The 20000-nt window shown below is 36.7% G+C and overlaps 1 protein-coding gene across 1 annotated transcript in view; it reads right to left on the reverse strand.

The window, feature by feature from the left end:
- The window catches only part of LOC135203550 (mucin-19-like), a 65542-nt gene that overhangs the window by 16534 nt on the left and 29008 nt on the right, over nucleotides 1–20000 (reverse strand). The window contains exons 4-6 of the mRNA XM_064233285.1: nucleotides 3159–3244; nucleotides 2341–2489; nucleotides 272–413 (exon numbers count right to left, since the gene is read on the reverse strand). Coding sequence (XP_064089355.1) covers nucleotides 272–413; nucleotides 2341–2489; nucleotides 3159–3244 — 377 coding nt within the window. The remainder of the gene's footprint in view (nucleotides 1–271; nucleotides 414–2340; nucleotides 2490–3158; nucleotides 3245–20000) is intronic.

Raw genomic sequence — 20000 nt, forward strand, 5'->3', positions numbered from 1 at the left:
GGCGAGGGTGGGAGAGAAATTGTGGGTGGTTGGGTTGGTGGGGTGGGTTAATTTTACAAGACAGTTTAATCCTGTCTACATCACTTCCCTATTTCTCTATACATTCTCTGTTTTCTTCTTAATCTTTATTATTGTTTTTTTCGTCTCGTCGGCCTTCATTCCCATCGTACACAACTACTACTAAAAAAAAAAAGTGTAAGTCATCTTAAATCTAATGTTCAAGAGAACAAAAACAAAAAAAAAGAACAAAAGAGAGAGAAAGTCAACTCACCCTTCACGGCGGATATGGCATTGCGGACCTGTGGAGCGTACGTGCCATAGGCATCGGCGGCGGCTGCCCAAGACCCGGTCGCCATCTCGTAGCCGCTGTACCCGAGGGTAGATCTGCTGAGGGGCATGCTGCTTCCCTGGAGCTGTATACAAGTATGAGAGAGAGAGAGAGAAAGATGATAAAATTGTGGCGGATGGTACTGCTACTTTCATCGTGTTGATCAATGGTTCTTAAACTTTTTAAGAACCACGCCACGCCCCCTTCTAATAAAAGTTATTGCCACGCCCCCCTCTAATAAGAGTTGGTCCTTCCCTCCACGTCCCCCTTGTATCTGGGAGTAAAATTCCCTCCCAGATTTAAAGGAAGGGGGAGAGAAAGAGAAGGGGTTTCGAGGGATAGGGAGGGAGGTCAATAATTACGAAACATACTAAGCCCAATGAATCCAACTAGAATAGTAGACTGCAGGAAACTAAGGTTATAAGGCGATACTTTTGGATTTTTTTTTATGAACTTCCGAATATGAGTTCTTCCCTCTTGCTAAAAGAATAAGGAATATGATTTAGAGAATTTTTAAATTTTCCCTAGGGGTCGCGCCTCCCCTGGAAATTCCTGACGCCCCCCAGTTTAAGAACTAATGGTCAAAATGGTTCCTAAATGGATTGTTGAATGACTTGTGATGATGATGATGATGATAATTCTTTTTGACGCCGAGGACGAGAAATATGTGATGATGATAATCCTTTTTGGCGCCGAGGACGACAAATATGTGATGATAATTCTTCTTGGCGCCGAGGACGACAAATTTGCGATGGTGATAATTTTTTTGGTACCGAGGACAACAAATATGTGATGACGATAATTCTTTTTGATGCCGAGGACGACAAATATGTGATGATGATAATTGTTTTTAACGCCGAGGACGACCAATATGTGATGATGATAATTGTTTTTAATGCCGAGGACGACAAGTATGTGATGATGATAATCCTTTTTGGCGCCGAGGACGACAAATATGAAGTGATTTGTTTACGACATTTCGTTCAAACACGAACATTAGTCTTGCATGATTTAAAAAAATGTTTTGTATCGCTGACACCCTAAGTGATATTCCTAAGGAATGAGTTGTTGAACGGCGCCATATCATACACGGTGCCCTAAGCCGCATTTCAATGACATGGTATTTCCCAAGGGTTGGCTGATTCGATGAACTAATTAGTATTCACGTTGTATATCGCTAAGTAATACTGAGGATGGTTGGTTACGCAAGTGGTAGAATACGCGACGTAACGAAGAGGTGGGGGACGTCAAAAGTGTATTTGTTTGTTTGTTTATTTATTTATTTTTTTCGTAGGACGAACTCATTATCATTATTCGGTGTATTTCGTTTGAACGTTCCTGAATGGGCTTTCAGTCCTTTTGTTTAAGGAGGTTGGAGCGTTTTTCTGTATTTTTTTTATGTGGAGTTGGAATTATTATTAGTTAAGCTTATTTTATGAGTCGGAATTGTTCATAGTTAAAAATATTTTTTAAGTTGGAATTATTATTAGCTAAAGATATTTGTCAGTTAGAATTGCTATTAGTTAAGAATATTTTTTGAGTTAGAATTATTATTAAAGATATTTTCAGGTAGAATTATTATAAGTTTAAGAATATTTTGTGAGTTGGAAATATTATTAGTTGAAGATTTGTTTGAGTTTTTAATTATTATCAGTTAAAATTATATGTTGATTTGGAATTGTTATTAGATGAAAATACTTTTTGAGTGAGAATTTATTATTAGTTAAATTTTTTTTTTGAAGTTATAACTATTGTTATTTGGAAATATTGTTGAATTGGAATTATCATTAGTTAAAGATTTTTTTGAGTTGTAATTATTATCAGTTGAAAATATTTTTAAGTTAGAATTATTATTAGTTAAAGACTTATTTTTGAGTTATAATACTTATCAGTTAAAAATATTTTTGAGTTGGACTTATTTAAAACAGTTGAAAAATAATTCGAGTTAGAATTGTTATTAGTCAGAAACAATTTCTAGAATCTCCTTCGTCACTGCCACAGTTGAGGCTTACCTGATTCAGCGAGGGTATTGCAGCATTGGCTGGGATGGGGCATGACTGCCGCTGTGGCACTTGGGCAGTGGTGTAGACTCGAGGAGGAAAGCTCAGTGGTGGGGTCGAGGGCGACTTCATGGAACCGAGATCCTGCATCCCGTAATCCACTGGAGGGGCAACAAGGACAGAAATGTCAGATTTATTAAAAAAAAAAAAAAAAAGGTTCTTGCAGAGAACAGATTTGTCTGCTGGCTTACAAGGCCTTGCATGCCACTATCTACTGTTAGATAAACAGCTAGAGAAATGTCTTAAGCAGGTGCTTGTATGTGTAATTTAGTAAGGAGATAAACAAATTCTTGAATTGGGAAGTGATAAAAAATGTCATTAGAGCAACACTGCTGTTCTGTGGTAGAACTGGTAGCTCCCCTGACGAAAGCGGTTATGTTTCCTGCCATAGAAATGTTAGCATCATCTTGTTATGTAGTTATGCTTTGTGTTTCCTGTAATACCGTTGTTTTTTTTTATTTTTATTTTTTATTTTTATTTTTTTTTTGAGAGAGAGCGGAAATATTACATTTCTGCCGCAGTAGTTTGTGAACACAATTAATTATTCTTGTAAACTGGTGATCAGTAACGTTCCATGTCCTTGCATGTGTCTACCTGTAAATTTTCTTTAAGTCTGTACATTTTCTTGAAAAAAAAACTTAAAAAAAACTAACGCTAATGTAACCTTTTTAATTAGACGGTAATTCAGTAAAACCTGAATAACCTTCATGGAGCCTTTATTAGGACTTTCAAGATAACAATAAAAATTAAGCACTGCCTCCTTCACTCACCTTGTTGTGGCCACATGTTTGTGGGCGTGGCCGAAACGTCCTGCATCGTGGGCGTGTACATTCCGCCCCTTCCGCTGTACATTCCGCTGCAAAGGGAAAAGTGTGTTCTGGATTAGTTTTTTTTTTTTTGAAATGTATAAAATACAATTCTCTCTCTCTCTCTCTCTCTCTCTCTCTCTCTCTTTCTCTCTCTCTTCCCCCTCGTCTCTCTCTCTCTCCTCTCTCTCTCTCTCTCTCTCTCTCTCTCTCTCTCTCTCTCTCTCTAACTGAAAACGTAAGGTTCACGTAGAATATTTGTATAAAGGAACAGGTTGAAATTGTATATATATACATTATATATGTATATATATATATATATATATATATATATATATATATATATATATATATATATATAATATGCACTATATATATCAACACACATACATATATATATTATATATATATAAATATGTTTTTTTTTTTTTTTTTTTTTTTTTTTTTAGGTGTGTTTGTGCATTTGCATATTACTTCATATGAAAACGTTCGTGGCTCCTCGCGTCTGATTTGTTGCCAAATGCCGGAGCCGAGGACGTCATCTTGGGTAATCGCTTCGTTGAAAAGGTCGCTGAAGGCTGGGAATTTACGCTCCCAGATTAAGAAAGCTTGGTAAAAAAAAAAAAAAAAAAAAAAAAAGTAGATAAACCTAAGGATGCCCGATGGTAATCATCTCACTGTACTTGTGCTGCAGTTCGAATGGATTTTTCTCTGCGGTTTGACGAAGGAATGCACGTGTTTTGTGTGTGTGTGTGTGTGTGTGCGTGCGTGTGTGTGCGCTGTAGGTGACCTGTACGTTCGGATACAGAATTGAGAATCACTTGGAACAGTCCTGTCTTGTGCGACGGAAACGTTTTATGTTATTTGCCTTGTAAGATTTTGTCTTTGATATCTTCTTCTGCTTTGATGCTATGTGTGAACTTAATAACATTAAGCATTGCATCTGTTTTAGATGTGCTTTTAATTAATTAGTAATTCTTGATGTTTTTGTGTGTTTTATCAGCAAAATTCCCTCAATAGTCCGCTGGTATGGTGGTTAGCGTCGTGGCATGCCACTCAGATGTCAATGGTTCGCGCCTCCCCCCAGGCCGATGAGAAATCACTGGCTCTGTATCATGATCAGTTACTGCCGCAGTGTTGGGGGGGGTTGCCTTTAGCGGTGGGAGGTTGAACCAACGGTCTTTGGAAGCTTGAATTTCGAGTCGGTGGCCCCTTTGGTGGGCTTGTTCCGTGTGAATAACTTTCATCTGTTTTAATAATGATAATGGTAATGAATCTGTCTTGTGTATGACTCGAATTACAATAAAGTCTCCTGTGCATGGTTAAAATTGCGTGATTTCCTAATTCTCTAGAGTAGGCTTCTTAATATAACCTTCCCATCATTCGCAGTCAGGCACTGCATCTACCAATGCCGTACCTAATATGCCTTCTTTAAAAAGTCATACACAGATTCCTCTTTTAGTCTTTCGATGACGTCTCAAGTCTCCTTGAGAAAGTTGCTGTGTTCCAGGTTATACTCATGAAGTTTTGTATTAGCAGAGGGAGAAATAAAAATCGGAGGTATAAGTTTTAAGCCGCAGATACAAATCAACTCTTATCCATAGTGCGTAGCCCTCGTCAACGAAGGCTGTCTTTTGGACGGTACACGTTAAGTATATCTCTTGCAGTTTTAGTCCGCATTGGAAGGTTTAGTTTATTTCCTCTAAATGAGAGAGAGAGAGAGAGAGAGGAGAGAGTAAGTTCTGTGTGTGTGTCAAGAGAGTGATTTCCTGTGTTGCAATGGTCATGAGAAGCAATAAGGCGAGAGAGAGAGAGAGAGAGAGAAATAAAATGTTGTATTTTGTCTCCCCGGGGAATACGTCTTTGTGGTAAGTATCGTTCTAAACATCCTCCGAAGTCTTCAGGATGTCTGTGATATTTGGTTCTTTTAACATTCCGTTCATTCTGAGGAATGGTTCGGACTGAGGTCACGAATTACGGTATATAAAGCCACATTGACTTGCATTTATCTCGCTTGAGGCCGAACTCTATTCTTGATCCCGCGCCGTCAATCTGAATAACTATTGTTCAATTCTAAAGACTTTTCATGAAACCGTATTTAAATGTATATACGTAACGTTATGTTCATATTAATGCATACACAGCGTAAAAGTACATTCGTTTCCAGAAAAAACAACTTAAAATTAAATCCGTTTCCAGAAAAAAACGTAAAAGTAAATCCGTTTCCAGAAAAAAACGTAAAAGTAAATCCGTTTCCAGAAAAAGCAACATAAAATTCAATCTGTTTCCAGAAAAACAATGTAAAATTCAATCCAGTTCCAGAAAAACAACGTAAAAGTAAATCCGTTTCCAGAAAAAAAGTAAAAGTCAATCCGTTTCCAGAAAAAACAACGTAAAAGTCAATCCATTTCCAGAACAAACAACGTTAAAGTCAATCCATTTCCAGAAAAACAACATAAAAGTCAATCTATTTCCAGAAAAAACAACATAAAAGTCAATCCATTTCCAGAAAAACAACGCAAAAGTCAATACGTTTCCAGAAAAACAACGCAAAAGTCAATCCATTTCCAGAAAAAACAACGTAAAAGTCAATCCGTTTCCAGAAAAAAACAATGTAAAAGTCAATCCATTTCCAGAAAAACAGCGTAAAAATCAATCCATTTCCAGAAAAACAACGTAAAAGTCAATCCATTTCCAGAAAAAACAACGTAAAAGTCAATCCATTTCCAGAAAAAACAACGTAAAAGTCAATCCATTTCCAGAAAAACAGCGTAAAAATCAATCCATTTCCAGAAAAACAACGTAAAAGTCAATCCATTTCCAGAAAAAACAATGTAAAAGTCAATCCATTTTCAGAAAAACAACGTAAAAGTCAATCCATTCCCAGAAAAACAACGTAAAAGTCAATCCATTTCCAGAAAAACAACGTAAAAGTCAATCCATTTCCAGAAAAAACAACGTAAAAGTCAATCCATTTCCAGAAAAAACAACGTAAAAGTCAATCCATTCCCAGAAAAACAACGTAAAAGTCAATCCATTTCCAGAAAAACAACGTAAAAGTCAATCCATTTCCAGAAAAAACAACGTAAAAGTCAATCCATTTCCAGAAAAACAACGTAAAAGTCAATCCATTCAGAAAAACAAGCGTAAAAATCAATCCATTTCCAGAAAAACAATGTAAAAGTCAATCTGTTTCCAGAAAAACAATGTAAAAGTCAATCCATTTCCAGAAAAACAACGTAAAAGTCAATCCATTTCCAGAAAAACAATGTAAAAGTCAATCCATTTCCAGAAAAAACAACGTAAAAGTCAATCCATTTCCAGAAAAAACAACGTAAAAGTCAATCCATTTCCAGAAAAACAGCGTAAAAATCAATCCATTTCCAGAAAAACAACGTAAAAGTCAATCCATTTCCAGAAAAAACAATGTAAAAGTCAATCCATTTTCAGAAAAAACAACGTAAAAGTCAATCCATTCCCAGAAAAACAACGTAAAAGTCAATCCGTTTCCAGAAAAACAACGTAAAAGTCAATCCATTTCCAGAAAAACAACGTAAAAGTCAATCCGTTTCCAGAAAAACAACGTAAAAGTCAATCCATTTCCAGAAAAACAACGTAAAAGTCAATCATACAAAAAATATTTTTTGCCAGAAAAAAATAACCGTAAAGTGACCTCCCCCCCATTTTTTTCCAGAAAAAACCCAACGTAAAAGTTCCAATCCCGTTTTTCCAGAAAAAACCAAAAACGTAAAAAGAACGTCCAATTCCCATTTATTCCAGAAAAAACAACGTAAAAAAGTAATCCATTTTCCCCAGAAAAAAACACGTATAAAAAGTCAAATCCCGTTTCCAGAAAAAAACAGCGTAAAAAGTCAATCCATTTTTTCCAGGCAAAAAACAACCCGTAAAAGTCCAACCCAATCCGTTTCCAGAAAAAACAAAACCGTAAAACAAAAAAAAGTCAATCCCATTTCCCAGAAAAACACGTAAAAGTCAATCACGTTTTTTTCCAGAAAAACAACCGTAAAAATAGTTCTAATCCCATTTTCCCCCAGAAAAAAAACACCGTAAAAAGTACAACAAATCCCATTTTCCAGAAAAACAACGTCAAAAAGTCCAAACTCCATTTTTTTCCCCCAGAAAACAACAACGTAAAAAAAAGTTCAATTTCCAGTTTTTTTCCCAAAAAAGAAAAACAAACCCGTTAAACAAGGTCCAATCCATTTTCCAGAAAAAAACAACGTAAAAGTCCCAATCCATTTTCCAGAAAAACCAACGTAAAGGGTTCAATCCAGTTTTTCCAGAAAAAAAAAACAATGGTTAAAAGTCAATCCGTTTTTTTTCACCGCCCAAAAAAGAAAAAAACAACGTAAAAAAAGTCAACTCCGTTTTGTTTTTTCCCACGGAAAAAAACCTAACGTGAAAGTCAATCCGTTTTTTCCCCAGAAAAACAACAATAAAAAAGTCATCCGTTTCCAGAAAAAACAACGTAAAAGTCAATCCGTTTCCAGAAAAAAAACGTAAAAGTCAATCCATTTCCAGAAAAACAACGTAAAAGTCAATCCGTTTCCAGAAAAACAACCGTAAAAGTTCAATCCGTTTTTTTTTCCAGAAAAAACAACGTAGAAGTCAATCCCGTTTCCAGAAAAACAAACGTAAAAGTCAATCCATTTCCAGAAAAAACAAACGTAAACGTAAAAGTCAATCCGTTTCAGAAAAAGAACCGTAGAAGTTCAATCCATTTCCAGAAAAACAACGTAAAAGTCTATCCATTTCCAGAAAAACAACGTAAAAGTCAATCCATTTCCAGAAAAAACAACGTAAAAGTCAATCCGTTTCCAGAAAAACAACATTAAAGTCAATCCATTTCCAGAAAAAGCAATGTAAAAGTCAATCCAATTCCAGAAAAACGACGTAAAAGTCAATCCATTTCCAGAAAAAGCAACGTAAAAAGTCAATCCAATTCCAGAAAAAAAAACGACGTAAAAGTCAATCCGCTTCTTAGAAAAAAGAAAAAAAAGAAAAGTCCCCCAATCCATTTTTCCAGAAAAACAACGTAAAAGTTAAACGCTTCCAGAAAAAACAACGTAAAAGTCAATCTATTTCCAGAGAAACAATTTGTAAAAGTCCAATCTATTTCCAGGAAACAAAACGCAAAAGTAAAAGTCAATCTATTTCCAGAGAAAACAACGTAAAAGTCAATCTATTCCCAGAGAAACAACGTAAAAGTCAATCCGTTTCCTGAAAAAACAACGTAAAATTCAATTCGTTTCCAGAGAAAACAACGTACAAGTAAATCCGTTTCCAGAAAAACAACGTAAAATTAAATCCATTTCCAGAAAAAACAACTTAACAGTAAATCCATTTCCAGTATAAACAAATTAAAAGTAAATCCATTTCATGAGAAAACAACGTAAAAGTAAATCTATCTCCAGAAAAACAACGCTCAAGTAAATCGGTTTCATTGGAGACAGGACACGTACCATAACGAGCGAGTGAGAGCAGGTGTTACATCCGTTGCTTTGTCAAGCTTTCGTCTTTGGTCATTCGAGGCTACTTTCGTATTCCACTCACTCACGCACGAATCATCTCGTTTATTATTCATATGGAACAAGCCCACCAAAGGAGCCATTGACTTGAAATTCAAGCTTCCAAAGAATGTGTATTATTATTATTATTATTATTATTATTATTATTATTATTATTATTATTATTCAGAAGATGAACCCTATTCATATGGTACAAGCCCACCAAAGCTTCCAAAGAATATTATTATTATTATTATTATTATTATTATTATTATTATTCAGAAGATGAACCTTATTCATAAGGAACAAGGCCACCAAAGGGGACCATTGACTTGAAATTCTTGAAGCTTCCAAAGAATATTAAGGTTCGCATTAGGAAGAATTAAGAGGAGGTAAAGGGAAATGCAGAAAGAAGAGATCCCACTTATAAAAAAACAATAAATAGATAAAATATAAAATACAAGGAGAATTCTGAAGAAGTTCCAACGGCACGACATCCTCTGTTTATCAGATGATTTTATTCAAATGAGAGGATGAGTATGTGGTCATCGATGACGGTCCGGGGGGGTGAGGGGTATAGGGGTGGAGATGGAGGCGGTCAGGTAGTTACAGATGATTCATACCTACAGAAAATACGCTTGTAAGATATCCCGAATTTTGGTGTACTCGTATATGTAGTGATATGAGTGTTAGCGCTCAACATCTTCTCTTGAGTAAAATTGGTAAAGTATTACAGTCATACTTTCGCTGTATCTCGTAATTATGTTAACTGAATCTTGTAATAATAATGTCGTCTCTCGTGGATTCGAACCAGCGGATAGAGGAGGAATCAGGACTTCAGTGATGTTAACCTGCTCGGCCAACAGGAATCGTATCAACGTATGCCTCACTTGTAGTAGGCCGAGTCGGTACCTCACTGAAGTCGTGATTCCTCTTCTGTCTGCTGGTTCGACTTCACTAGAGGCCGAAATTATTATCAACTAAAAGTTCCCCGTCTGTTAACATATAAAAAAATATATTAATTCCAAGGTAGAGCGAACGGATATTAAAGGACATTTGTAGCTTAATAATGCATGTCTATGAATCATGGTGATGTGATAAAAATTCATATATATATATATATATATTATATATAACTATATATATATATATATATATATATATCTATATATATATATATATATATATATATATAATATCTCGTATGCATATTTTTGCAAACTTGTAAAAGTTGCATTTTACAGCAAGAAAAGTAGGCCTGCTATACAATCACTATCGATTTTAACAAACACACACACACACACACACACACACAGGATATCAACCATTCACGGCATGAAAACCATGACAAAAGTCATAATGTCATTGTGGATGACCGAGGGGAGTGTGTGTGTGTGTGTGTGTGTGATAGGTCCGTCGTCGTCGGCGCCATGTATACGGACAGACAGACAGGACAGACGTGGATGTACCCACTGTTGTGGTGGGCATCCAACGGACGTTATGTGGCAGTCGCACTGAGGGTATACTTCCAAGGTGCACCACTTGCCCTGCGTGGGTACATGTGTACATACACCCAGAGCCGTACACTGGAACCCTGATGACACCAGCCAAGTGTATGCGTCTTATTAATCAGTTCTACTGATGTTGGCACGAGGTAACTGTCACTCTCGTGAACGGAACCTTCGTGTTATTTTACGAAATGAAAAGTAATTTATAAATGGTCTTGAAGCGAAGTGGATATTTCTTTCTTTTGCAATTAAGGGCATCAAAAGCGAATGAAATTGCAACTCGTTGCATCTTTTCCGAAGCGAAATTAACTCACAATGACACCGGAGATAATGATGAAATAGAAGAGAATGTAATGATAACTAATATTAGATAGGGTAGCGTCAAATCATAAAAGAGAGAATAATCAGAGTACAGTGAACATAACGAGAGAGAGAGAGAGAGAGAGAGAGAGAATTGAGGCCAAAAGGCCAAGCGTTGGGACCTATTGAGGTCACTCGGCGCTGAAAGGGAAATTGAGTATAGGATTTGAAAGGTGTAACAGGAGGAGTAAACCTCAAAGCAGCTGCACTATGAATATGAACGGAGGTACAGTAAAAGGAGTGAAAGAATTTGAAGCTAGGAGCCAAAGGGACGCTGCGGAGACCCTTAGTTAATGCCTACAGTGCACCACGTGAGGTGCACTGACGGCACTAACCTCCTACGGGGATGGTGATAATTTGGGTCAAATTCATAGATGATTATAATTACTATATCGGCTACAAATGGTATCCAACCCCGTAGGAGGGTAGTGCCTTTAGTGCTCCTCATGCGGTGCACTGTAGGCATTTACCTACGGTTCTTGCAGCGCCCCTTTCATTCCTTTTGCTGTACCTCCTTTCATAGTCTCTTTCTTCCATCTGACTGTCCACCCTCTCTAACAATTGTTTCCTAGTGCAACTGCTTTGAGGTTTTTTTCCTGTAACATCTTTCAAACCCTATACTGTCAATTTCCTTTTCGGCGTTGAATGACCTCATAGGTCCCAGTGCTTAGCCTTTGGCCTATATTCTACATTCTATTCTAATCTAATAGTATCCAAGTTCACAAGGGATGGGGGCGGGGCGGGGGGGGGGGGGGGGGGGGGGGGGGTGTTGTGGTGAGACCACGACGAGGTAATCCCCCATCCCAGGGTCGTACCAGTAGGCTAATTTTTTAGGGACAAAAATTTATTCAAGATTTTATGAGTTCGGTTTTTCTATCCTTCTGTTCATAGCCCTTATTGGCTCTTTTACGTCAACTTCCAAGTTAATAATAATTAGAAACGCATCTCTACCGTCATGCTATTCGCCTTGCATTTTAATACGTTTTTATCTGTTTAATAAACTATTTGTTCTTTTTTCATAAGCGAGGTCACTTCTTTCTGTGTTTCGCTTGACCTCCTCTTACTCCTTCCTAATGAACACAATAGTATTCTTTTGAAGCTTGAATTCCAAGTCAGTGGCCCCTTTGGTGGGCTTCGTGTTCCATATGAATGGGGTTCGTCTTCTGAATAATAATAATAATAATAATAATAATAATAATAATAATAATAATAATAATAATAATAATAATAATTATAATAATAATAATATTCTTTTGAAGCTTGAATTTCAGGCAGTGGCCCTTTGTAGGCTACATGTTCCATATGAAATAGGCTTCATCTTCTGCATAATTAATAATATAATAATAATAATAATAATAATAATAATAATAATAATAATGATAATACCAATATAGTAATAACTAGTAAATTATTATTATTATTATTATTATTATTTTGCTTTTTTATTTTTTTTTTTTTTTTTTCCAAAGAAAACTAACAATCTCATGAGTCAATAAAATGGGAAAGTAAATCCACAGTAGTATGCCAGTTTGATTTTGTCTTTTAAAATATATATAAAACAGAAAGCTTTCGATGGCCTGCACGGTTCCTCCTCCTCCTCCTCCTCCTATTATTATTATTATATTTTTATTATTATTATTCGATTTTAAAAAAAGGGCAAAGATAGAAAAACAAAAGCACATCGCTAACGACACCGGTACATTACGTAACGGGAGCCAGACACGCACCTACACGTCGACGCAGATAACAGATACGAAGGGCATTGTAGCACCACCCAGGGGTCATTTTACCACGACCTCTGACCTACGGGAATCTCCAGCAAATTTTTGGGGACTTTTGGGAAGCCAGGATGAGGCCGAATTTGAGCCTTGAGCAACGAGTTTTTTTCCTTTCTTTCTTATGAGTGAAACTGTGTGTATTTATTGTATACATACATATGAAAATATATATATTTATATATGTTTGTGTGTTTGTGTGCATGCGTGGAGGTATGTACTATGTATAAATTTATTTATAAGTAGATAGAAGCACTTGACTGACTTAATTATGTATACTTTTAAGCCATTATCCATGTGTTTATCTTTCTACCAATATCTATACATATATATATATATATATATATATATATATATATATATATATATATATATATATATATCTATCCACCTTAGATCCAGTCCCATCCATTTTATTACCTAAGAAGATATATGCATATTACATATATATATGTATGTATGTGTTATGTATTATTAATTATATTATATATATATATATAATTTACATATAACATATATGTGTATAATATATATATATATATATATATATAATATATATCTATATATCTTCTTAGGTAATAAAAATGGGTGGAACTGGATCTAAGATGAAAATATAGCTGAATTAAGATATTGTTCTTTTCTAGATATCATGGACAGGAAAACTCACCGTGGAAATGAAATATCAGACCAAAGGGGATATAATTTTAAAAGCCGAGTATTTAAAATACCAGTCCCCGGGCAAAAAAAAATTTTAACAAGCGATTACTGACGGTAGAATCGTATCTCTGGCGTTATCGCTTCTGATTGTGTATTTATCGTTCCGTTATCTCCGACGATCAGAGTTTATCAAGGTTAGGGATCCGTACCAGCGCTTTAAAAAATTTTTTTTTTCTTTTTTTTTTTTTGAAGCCTTAGAGATAACCTCGGTGAAGGCCGGCGAGCGTCTCTGCCCACCAGTTTTTGACTGCCATTCCTTCCTCTTGTTAGGGACAATTCCTTCCTCTTGTAGGGAATAATTCCCTCCTCTTAAAGAGAACAATTCCTTCCTCTTGTAGGGAATAATTCACTCCTCTTAAAGGGAACAATCCCTTGTGTGATTTCATCGATCTTATTTTATATAAATACACGTGAGTGTCAGCAAATCATTGCTACTCAGATGATACTTTTAATGGACTTTTCCACCAGTTTTTATTAGTATTATGATCATTTTTACTACTCAGAAGATGAACCCAGTTCATATGGAACAAGCCCCCAAAGGGTCCACCGACTTGAAATTCAAGTTTCCAAGGAATATTATTATTATTATTATTATTATTATTATTATTATTATTATTATTATTATTATTATTATTATTATTCAGAAGATGAACCCAATTCATATGGACAAGAAGCCCACCAAAGGGGCCATTGACTTGAAATTCTTGAAGCTTCCAAAGAATATTAAGGTGTTCATTAGGAAGAAGCAAGAGGTCAAAGCGATATACAGAAAACGGATCTCTTATTAAAAAAAATGAATTAATAGGCTGATAAATAGATAAAAATGTAATAAAATCCAAGGAGAAAAGTATGAGAGTAGTAATGTGTTGCATTCTTTCCTTGAACCTCTGAAGTTCCATAAGAAGCAATAGAAATATAAGACAAACTTTTCCCTTTGAATGTGGCGTGAGGAAGTTGCCATTAGATGCACCAGGGTGTGCAAGCAGGAAATATTTTTAATCTCGTCTTTTCGGCAACCACATCACAATTTGATGGATGCCCTAACTGATCGTTTTCAGATTTTTCTGGTCGGACCCGGATCGACATCCGGGAATCTCCACTGTAATGGTTCGAGGTAAGTATCTCGCATCGGAACAAATATTTTTAATCTCATCTTTTTGGCAGCCGCATCACAATTTGATGGATGCCCTAACTGCTCGTTTTATTAGTCATCAGTTTCCATGCGATCTTATGGTCGTTAAACGCAGATTTAATGTAAACAGATACTACGGTAAATGCGATACAAAGTACGGTACATATGAGCTTATTACAATCTCAGGTTTCGTATTTTCCATTTTTCTGAATTTGTTTTATGACAAATTGAAATGTAGGGAACAGTGTCAAGTTTTGTCAAGTAGAAACGTTGATATGTTGCGAATTCACTAGAATTAGTAACACGAAAACTTGCGTGGAATAGTTTTGAGAGAGAGAGAGAGAATATGTTAAAAGACCCGCTATTAAAAGTGTTTGGTTAAAAAGACGACGTTAATGCCTGGACCACTAGTTTACGTATGATTTGCCTTCAGCTGGTTATATTAATTAAAGTATTTCAACTTCTGCTGGTACCCTGGGCGTTGATAACCATAGAAGGCCCATTCAGCCTTTGGAGTATGTAATCAACATAGCTGTGTCATTCTGCGGTATACCCGATTCCACGCTTTGCTTAGGGTAGTAGGCCTTGAAGCGCCTATTACAGTGGGGGAAAAAATCATGTTGATGCATTCATACCATCTACAACTCGATTTACAAATTCACCGTGGACTTAAGGCTGTAGCTTACGCGAAAAAAAAATAGACTTGCTGTCTAAATATTGTTATTGTTGTTGTTTTTTTTTAATGTCTGTGCTTAGGTTTGAAATTGGTTGTCCTTCAACGAGGAATATTTTGGGGGCCATGTTAGCAGTTTTATCTTATGGTTACAGTAATATCGCGACTTAATGGGCGTCTGTGCTAATCAGTTATAAACATAATTACAGAATTATTTTGTTTTTACCAATCCTTCCATACAAAATGTGCATCACTTAATTTGAATGTTAATGTAAACTACTGTTTGATTCAAGTTACGAACTGCGTATCATGTTGTAATGCTCTCCAAGATGTCAACGTTCATTTGCATCTCGTGTGGTCGTGTTCCTGAAGACATCTTCTAATGAAGCTCCTTCTTAACGCTTACAATTGGACCTCGACTTAGTTGAGCTTATTTCTGTAATTGCATTTGTAGGGAGTTAAACTTCTTGTACGACATTCCTTTTGACGAGTAGTTCATTTAAATGGTCCCAAGGCTTGCTTTCATACAAGCAGACTGCTTGCCGTTTGTGATAGTGCTGATAGCACTGGACATAAGAGCTGATAAGAGATCCAATATCAATACTAAAGTACAAATAACTTCATACCGATTCCAAGGGGAAACGTGGTCTCTCGAGGGTCTCCCTGAATCAGGAGAGAGTTGTGTCTCTTCATTCAGGGCTCTTGTACGCGTTCTTCTTCTTCGTTTGAGACGAGGCTCCATAGTGTGAATTACACGCAACTCTCTCGTAATGTATTTATATCATAACCTTCACGAGTCGAAACGTGTTTCAGCTTCGTCCAGAACCCTTAGACATATTCTGAAGCTTCAAGAGATGTCTCTGTCTCTTCTTTGTGTTTTTGCACTTAATTTCTTCTTATTTCGTCCTAATGAACACCATGTTCTGTAGACGATTGAATCTCGAGTCAGTGGCCCTTCTTGTGGGCTTGTTCAATATGAATTGGTTTCATCTACCAAATAATAATAATAATAATAATAATAATAATAATAATAATAATAATAATAATAATATGCAAGACGCAGACAGTGTGGGAGTCAGCTCTTCATTCTTTGGAGAACGTGTACAAGAAGCAGATACCAGGAGCTAGGCTGATAAAAAAACTTGGCATTCTTCGAAAACAAAACAGGAACTTTATGACATTTCACTAATTTGACGTCAGTGAACAGACCGGTTTTCAAAGAGGGAGATAGATGGTCACAATCAAAAGGGTGAACAACGCCAAAGCATTCTGCATGATGCGACGGTCTTCACACATAACTCTCGTTGATGCCGCCACAGAAGAATTTCCCTGTGGCGACATGAACTGGTCCCAGAGAATAGCTGCTGATCAGTTTCACGGTATCGTATAAAAGCACAGGGAACGTTTTTTTTTTTCGGTAGTAGCGTCATGAACATTGTAATGAATGTGTTCGACTATACCACAACAGAGAGAGAGAGAGAGAGAGAGAGAGAGAGAGAGAGAGAGAGAGAGAGGAGAGAGAGAGGTTTGCCTGACTGGGGGAAAATCATAAAATAAATCCAGGAATAGATGAATCGAAGCATTCCGAGAATTCAGTGCGAAGTATTGTCATGTTCGAGAATCAGCGATTTAAGAATGCAACATTTTTAGTTAGTGATTTTTGTCCATCACATTTATTTGAGAAAGAGCCTGTTTATTCCAGATGTCTCCCTGAGGATGTTATGCAGCTGGAACTTCTTCTTCAGAAGTTCAAACGAAGATACAATGCATTACTACCCCCAATACTATTCCCCTTGCATTTCGATACATTTTTAGCTATTTTTTTTTTTTACTTATTAAATTATTTCTTTTCTTTTTTAATAAGTGGAATCTCTTTTTTCTGTATTTTCTTTTACCCCCTCCTCTTACATCTTCCTATTGAACACCACATTCTTTGGAAGCTTGAATCTTAAGTCAGTGGTCCCTGTGGTCGTGTTCCAAATGAAAAGTTTTCATCTTCTGAATAATAATAATAATAATAATAATAATAATAATAATAATAATAATAATAATAATAATAATAGCCAGCGATGACAATTGGCAATGGCTACAGAGGGGAGAGCTAAAGAAGGAAACTGAAGGAATGATAACAGCGGCACAAGATCAGGCCCTAAGAACCAGATATGTTCAAAGTATGATAGACGGAAATAACATCTCTCCATATGTAGGAAGTGCAATACGAAAAATGAAACCATAAACCACATAGCAGCTGAGTGCCCGGGCCACTTGCACAGAACCAGTACAAAAAGAGGCATGATTCAGTGGCAAAAGCCCTCCACTGGAGCCTGTGCAAGAAACATCAGCTACCTTGCAGTAAGAATGGTACGAGCACCAACCTGAAGGAGTGATAGAAAACGATCAGGCGAAGATCCTCTGGGACTATGGTATCAAAACGGATAGGGTGATACGTGCAAACAGACCAGATGTGACGTTGATTGACAAAGTCAAGAAGAAAGTATCACTCATTGATGTCGCAATACCATGGGACACCAGAGTTGAAGAGAAAGAGAGGGAAAAAATGGATAAGTATCAAGATCTGAAAATAGAAATAAGAAGGATATGGGATATGCCAGTGGAAATCGTACCCATAATCATAGGTGAGCAACTAGGCACGATCCCAAGATCCCTGAAAGGAATCTAGAAAAACTAGAGGCTGAAGTAGCTCCAGGACTCATGCAGAAGAGTGTGATCCTAGAAACGGCACACATAGTAAGAAGGGTGATGGACTCCTAAGGAGGCAGGATGCAACCCGGAACCCCACACTATAAATACCACCCAGTCGAATTGGACTGTGATAAAAAAAAAAAAAAAAAAAAAAAAAAAAAAAAAATAATAATAATAATAATAATAATAATTAATAATAATAATAATAATAATAATAAAATAAAAAGTAAATCTACAATACTATGTCTGTTTGATCTAACAGACATATTATTGTGGATTTACTTTTCTATTTTATTTTATTAACTCATGTGATTATGAGTTTTCTTTGAATAATAATAATAATAATAATAATAATAATAATAATAATAAGTAAATTATTGGGTAACTGCTAAGACCACTGAGCTGCACTTTGATATTCTTAAAATAAAGCAAATGAGCTGATACAACAATCCGGGGAAGTAAAACACTAGCTTATCACAAAAAGACACGTGTGTTCACCTATCTTGTTTTTGGCTTTGAAGGCGAATATCGTGAAAAATAATTTACAGATTTTATTTTATAACTTACGTCATTTTGAATATAATACTTTTATTTTAAGACTAGTTTCCCCTCGGTTGGAAAGCCAGGGACATTCGTTATTGAACTCGTATCTGCTTCAGGAACGTAAGAAAAGGGTTGTTTTGTAAGACCAGATTCATTCACACCAAAGAAAGGGCTTGTTTTGCAAGATTAGAATCATTCACACCAGAGAAAGGGTTTGTTTTGTAAGACCGAAATCATTCACGCCAAAGAAAGGGATTGTTTTGTAAGACCGAAATCATTCACGCCAAAGAAAGGGGTTGTTTTGTAAGACCAGAATCATTCACAGCCAAGAAAGGGGTTGATTTGTAAGACAAAAATCATTCGCACCAAAGGAAGGGGTTGTTTTGTAAGACCAGAATCATTCACACCAGAGAATGGGTTTGTTTTGTAAGACCAAAATCATTCACGCCCAAGAAAAGGGTTGTTTTGTAAGACCAGAATCATTCACACCCAAGAAAGGGGTTGTTTTGTGAGACCAGAATCATTCACACACAAAAAAAAAGGTGTTTTTAAAGGCCGGAATCATTCACACCAGAGATGCGCTACAGTACAGAGTCCGAGGGCGCCTTTTAATAAAACGAATCGAACGAAACGTATCCGAAGGGGGACATCACCACCTCCTCCTCTCCAGGAGCCTCGATGAAAGATACCGTCGCAGATAATCCAATCCGTATAACTCACCTTCGAAGTCCCACACGCCTAGTAGCCCAAGTAAACCGAGAAGGATCCAGAATACGAGAAAAGGAAGCGATGCCAGCGCCCTTTTTTGAGTGTGCACTGAAGTGTCGAAGGTTAACGGTCTCCTCCTCCTCCTTCAGAAGGAATTGCGTGATACGGCAGGAGAAGAGGACGAAGTAGTTAGTGAATTAGTGGTCATCTTTGTAATCACTATAGGGCCCTCGATGATGCCCGTCCTTATCGCCAGTCACTTGATAAGTTCAGATAAACACCAGATAACGCCCCGCTCTGCCCGGTTTGGATTATTACGTGGCCGATCATCAACTACGACAACGACGATGACGACAACGATTTTTCTCCCGTCTACCGTTTCTTCTGTTCACCTTCCTCTTGTTTTCCTTATTTTTCTTATGTTTGGGTAGTCCTTTTTCTTATAATCCTGTAGGGCTACCCACATGGTGCACTGTAGGCATTACTTGAGGCTATTTTCAGCGTCCCATCCAAGGCCCCTAGCTGCAACCTCTTTCGTTCCTTTTACTGTACCTCTGTTCATATTTTCTTTCTTCCATCTGACTTTCCACCCTCTCTAACAATTGATTCGTATTGGAACTGCTTTGAGGGTTTCCTCCTGTTACGCCTTTCAAACCTTTTACTGTCAGTACCCGCTTCAGCGCTGAGTGACCTCATAAGTCCCAGCGATCGGCCTTTGGCCTAAATTTTATATTCTATTATATTTTTTTCTTCACTTAACCATTTGTTTTGTTGTGAGATGTTTTATAATCTTGAGAACGAGTAATAAAACATGAAAACAGTTTTATGAGTTTTTTTTTTTACCACGAATCGGAGAGTGCTTGTTGTTTTAGATTAAGCTGCCCATATGCCAGCACGGGCTCTTGCTCATAAAGCAGCCCCTAGTGAAAGAGTGCGTGTAGTGTCCTCGTTATACAGCTTCTTCATTCTTAATCAATAAAAAAAAAAAAACTATCACAACCATAGTAGATTCACATCACCGGTGCAACTGATATCTATGCCATTCCCTTACGACGCTCCTGATTGGCTGTTGATAAGCCAATCACGGGGACTGGAAACTGTCAGTCTCTCGAGAGAGTTCACATAGGCAGGATGTATGTTCCACCTCTCCTGAGGGATA

The sequence above is a fragment of the Macrobrachium nipponense genome, chromosome 36 (assembly GCF_015104395.2).
Source record: "Macrobrachium nipponense isolate FS-2020 chromosome 36, ASM1510439v2, whole genome shotgun sequence".
In the NCBI taxonomy this organism is placed as follows: Eukaryota; Metazoa; Arthropoda; class Malacostraca; order Decapoda; family Palaemonidae; genus Macrobrachium; species Macrobrachium nipponense.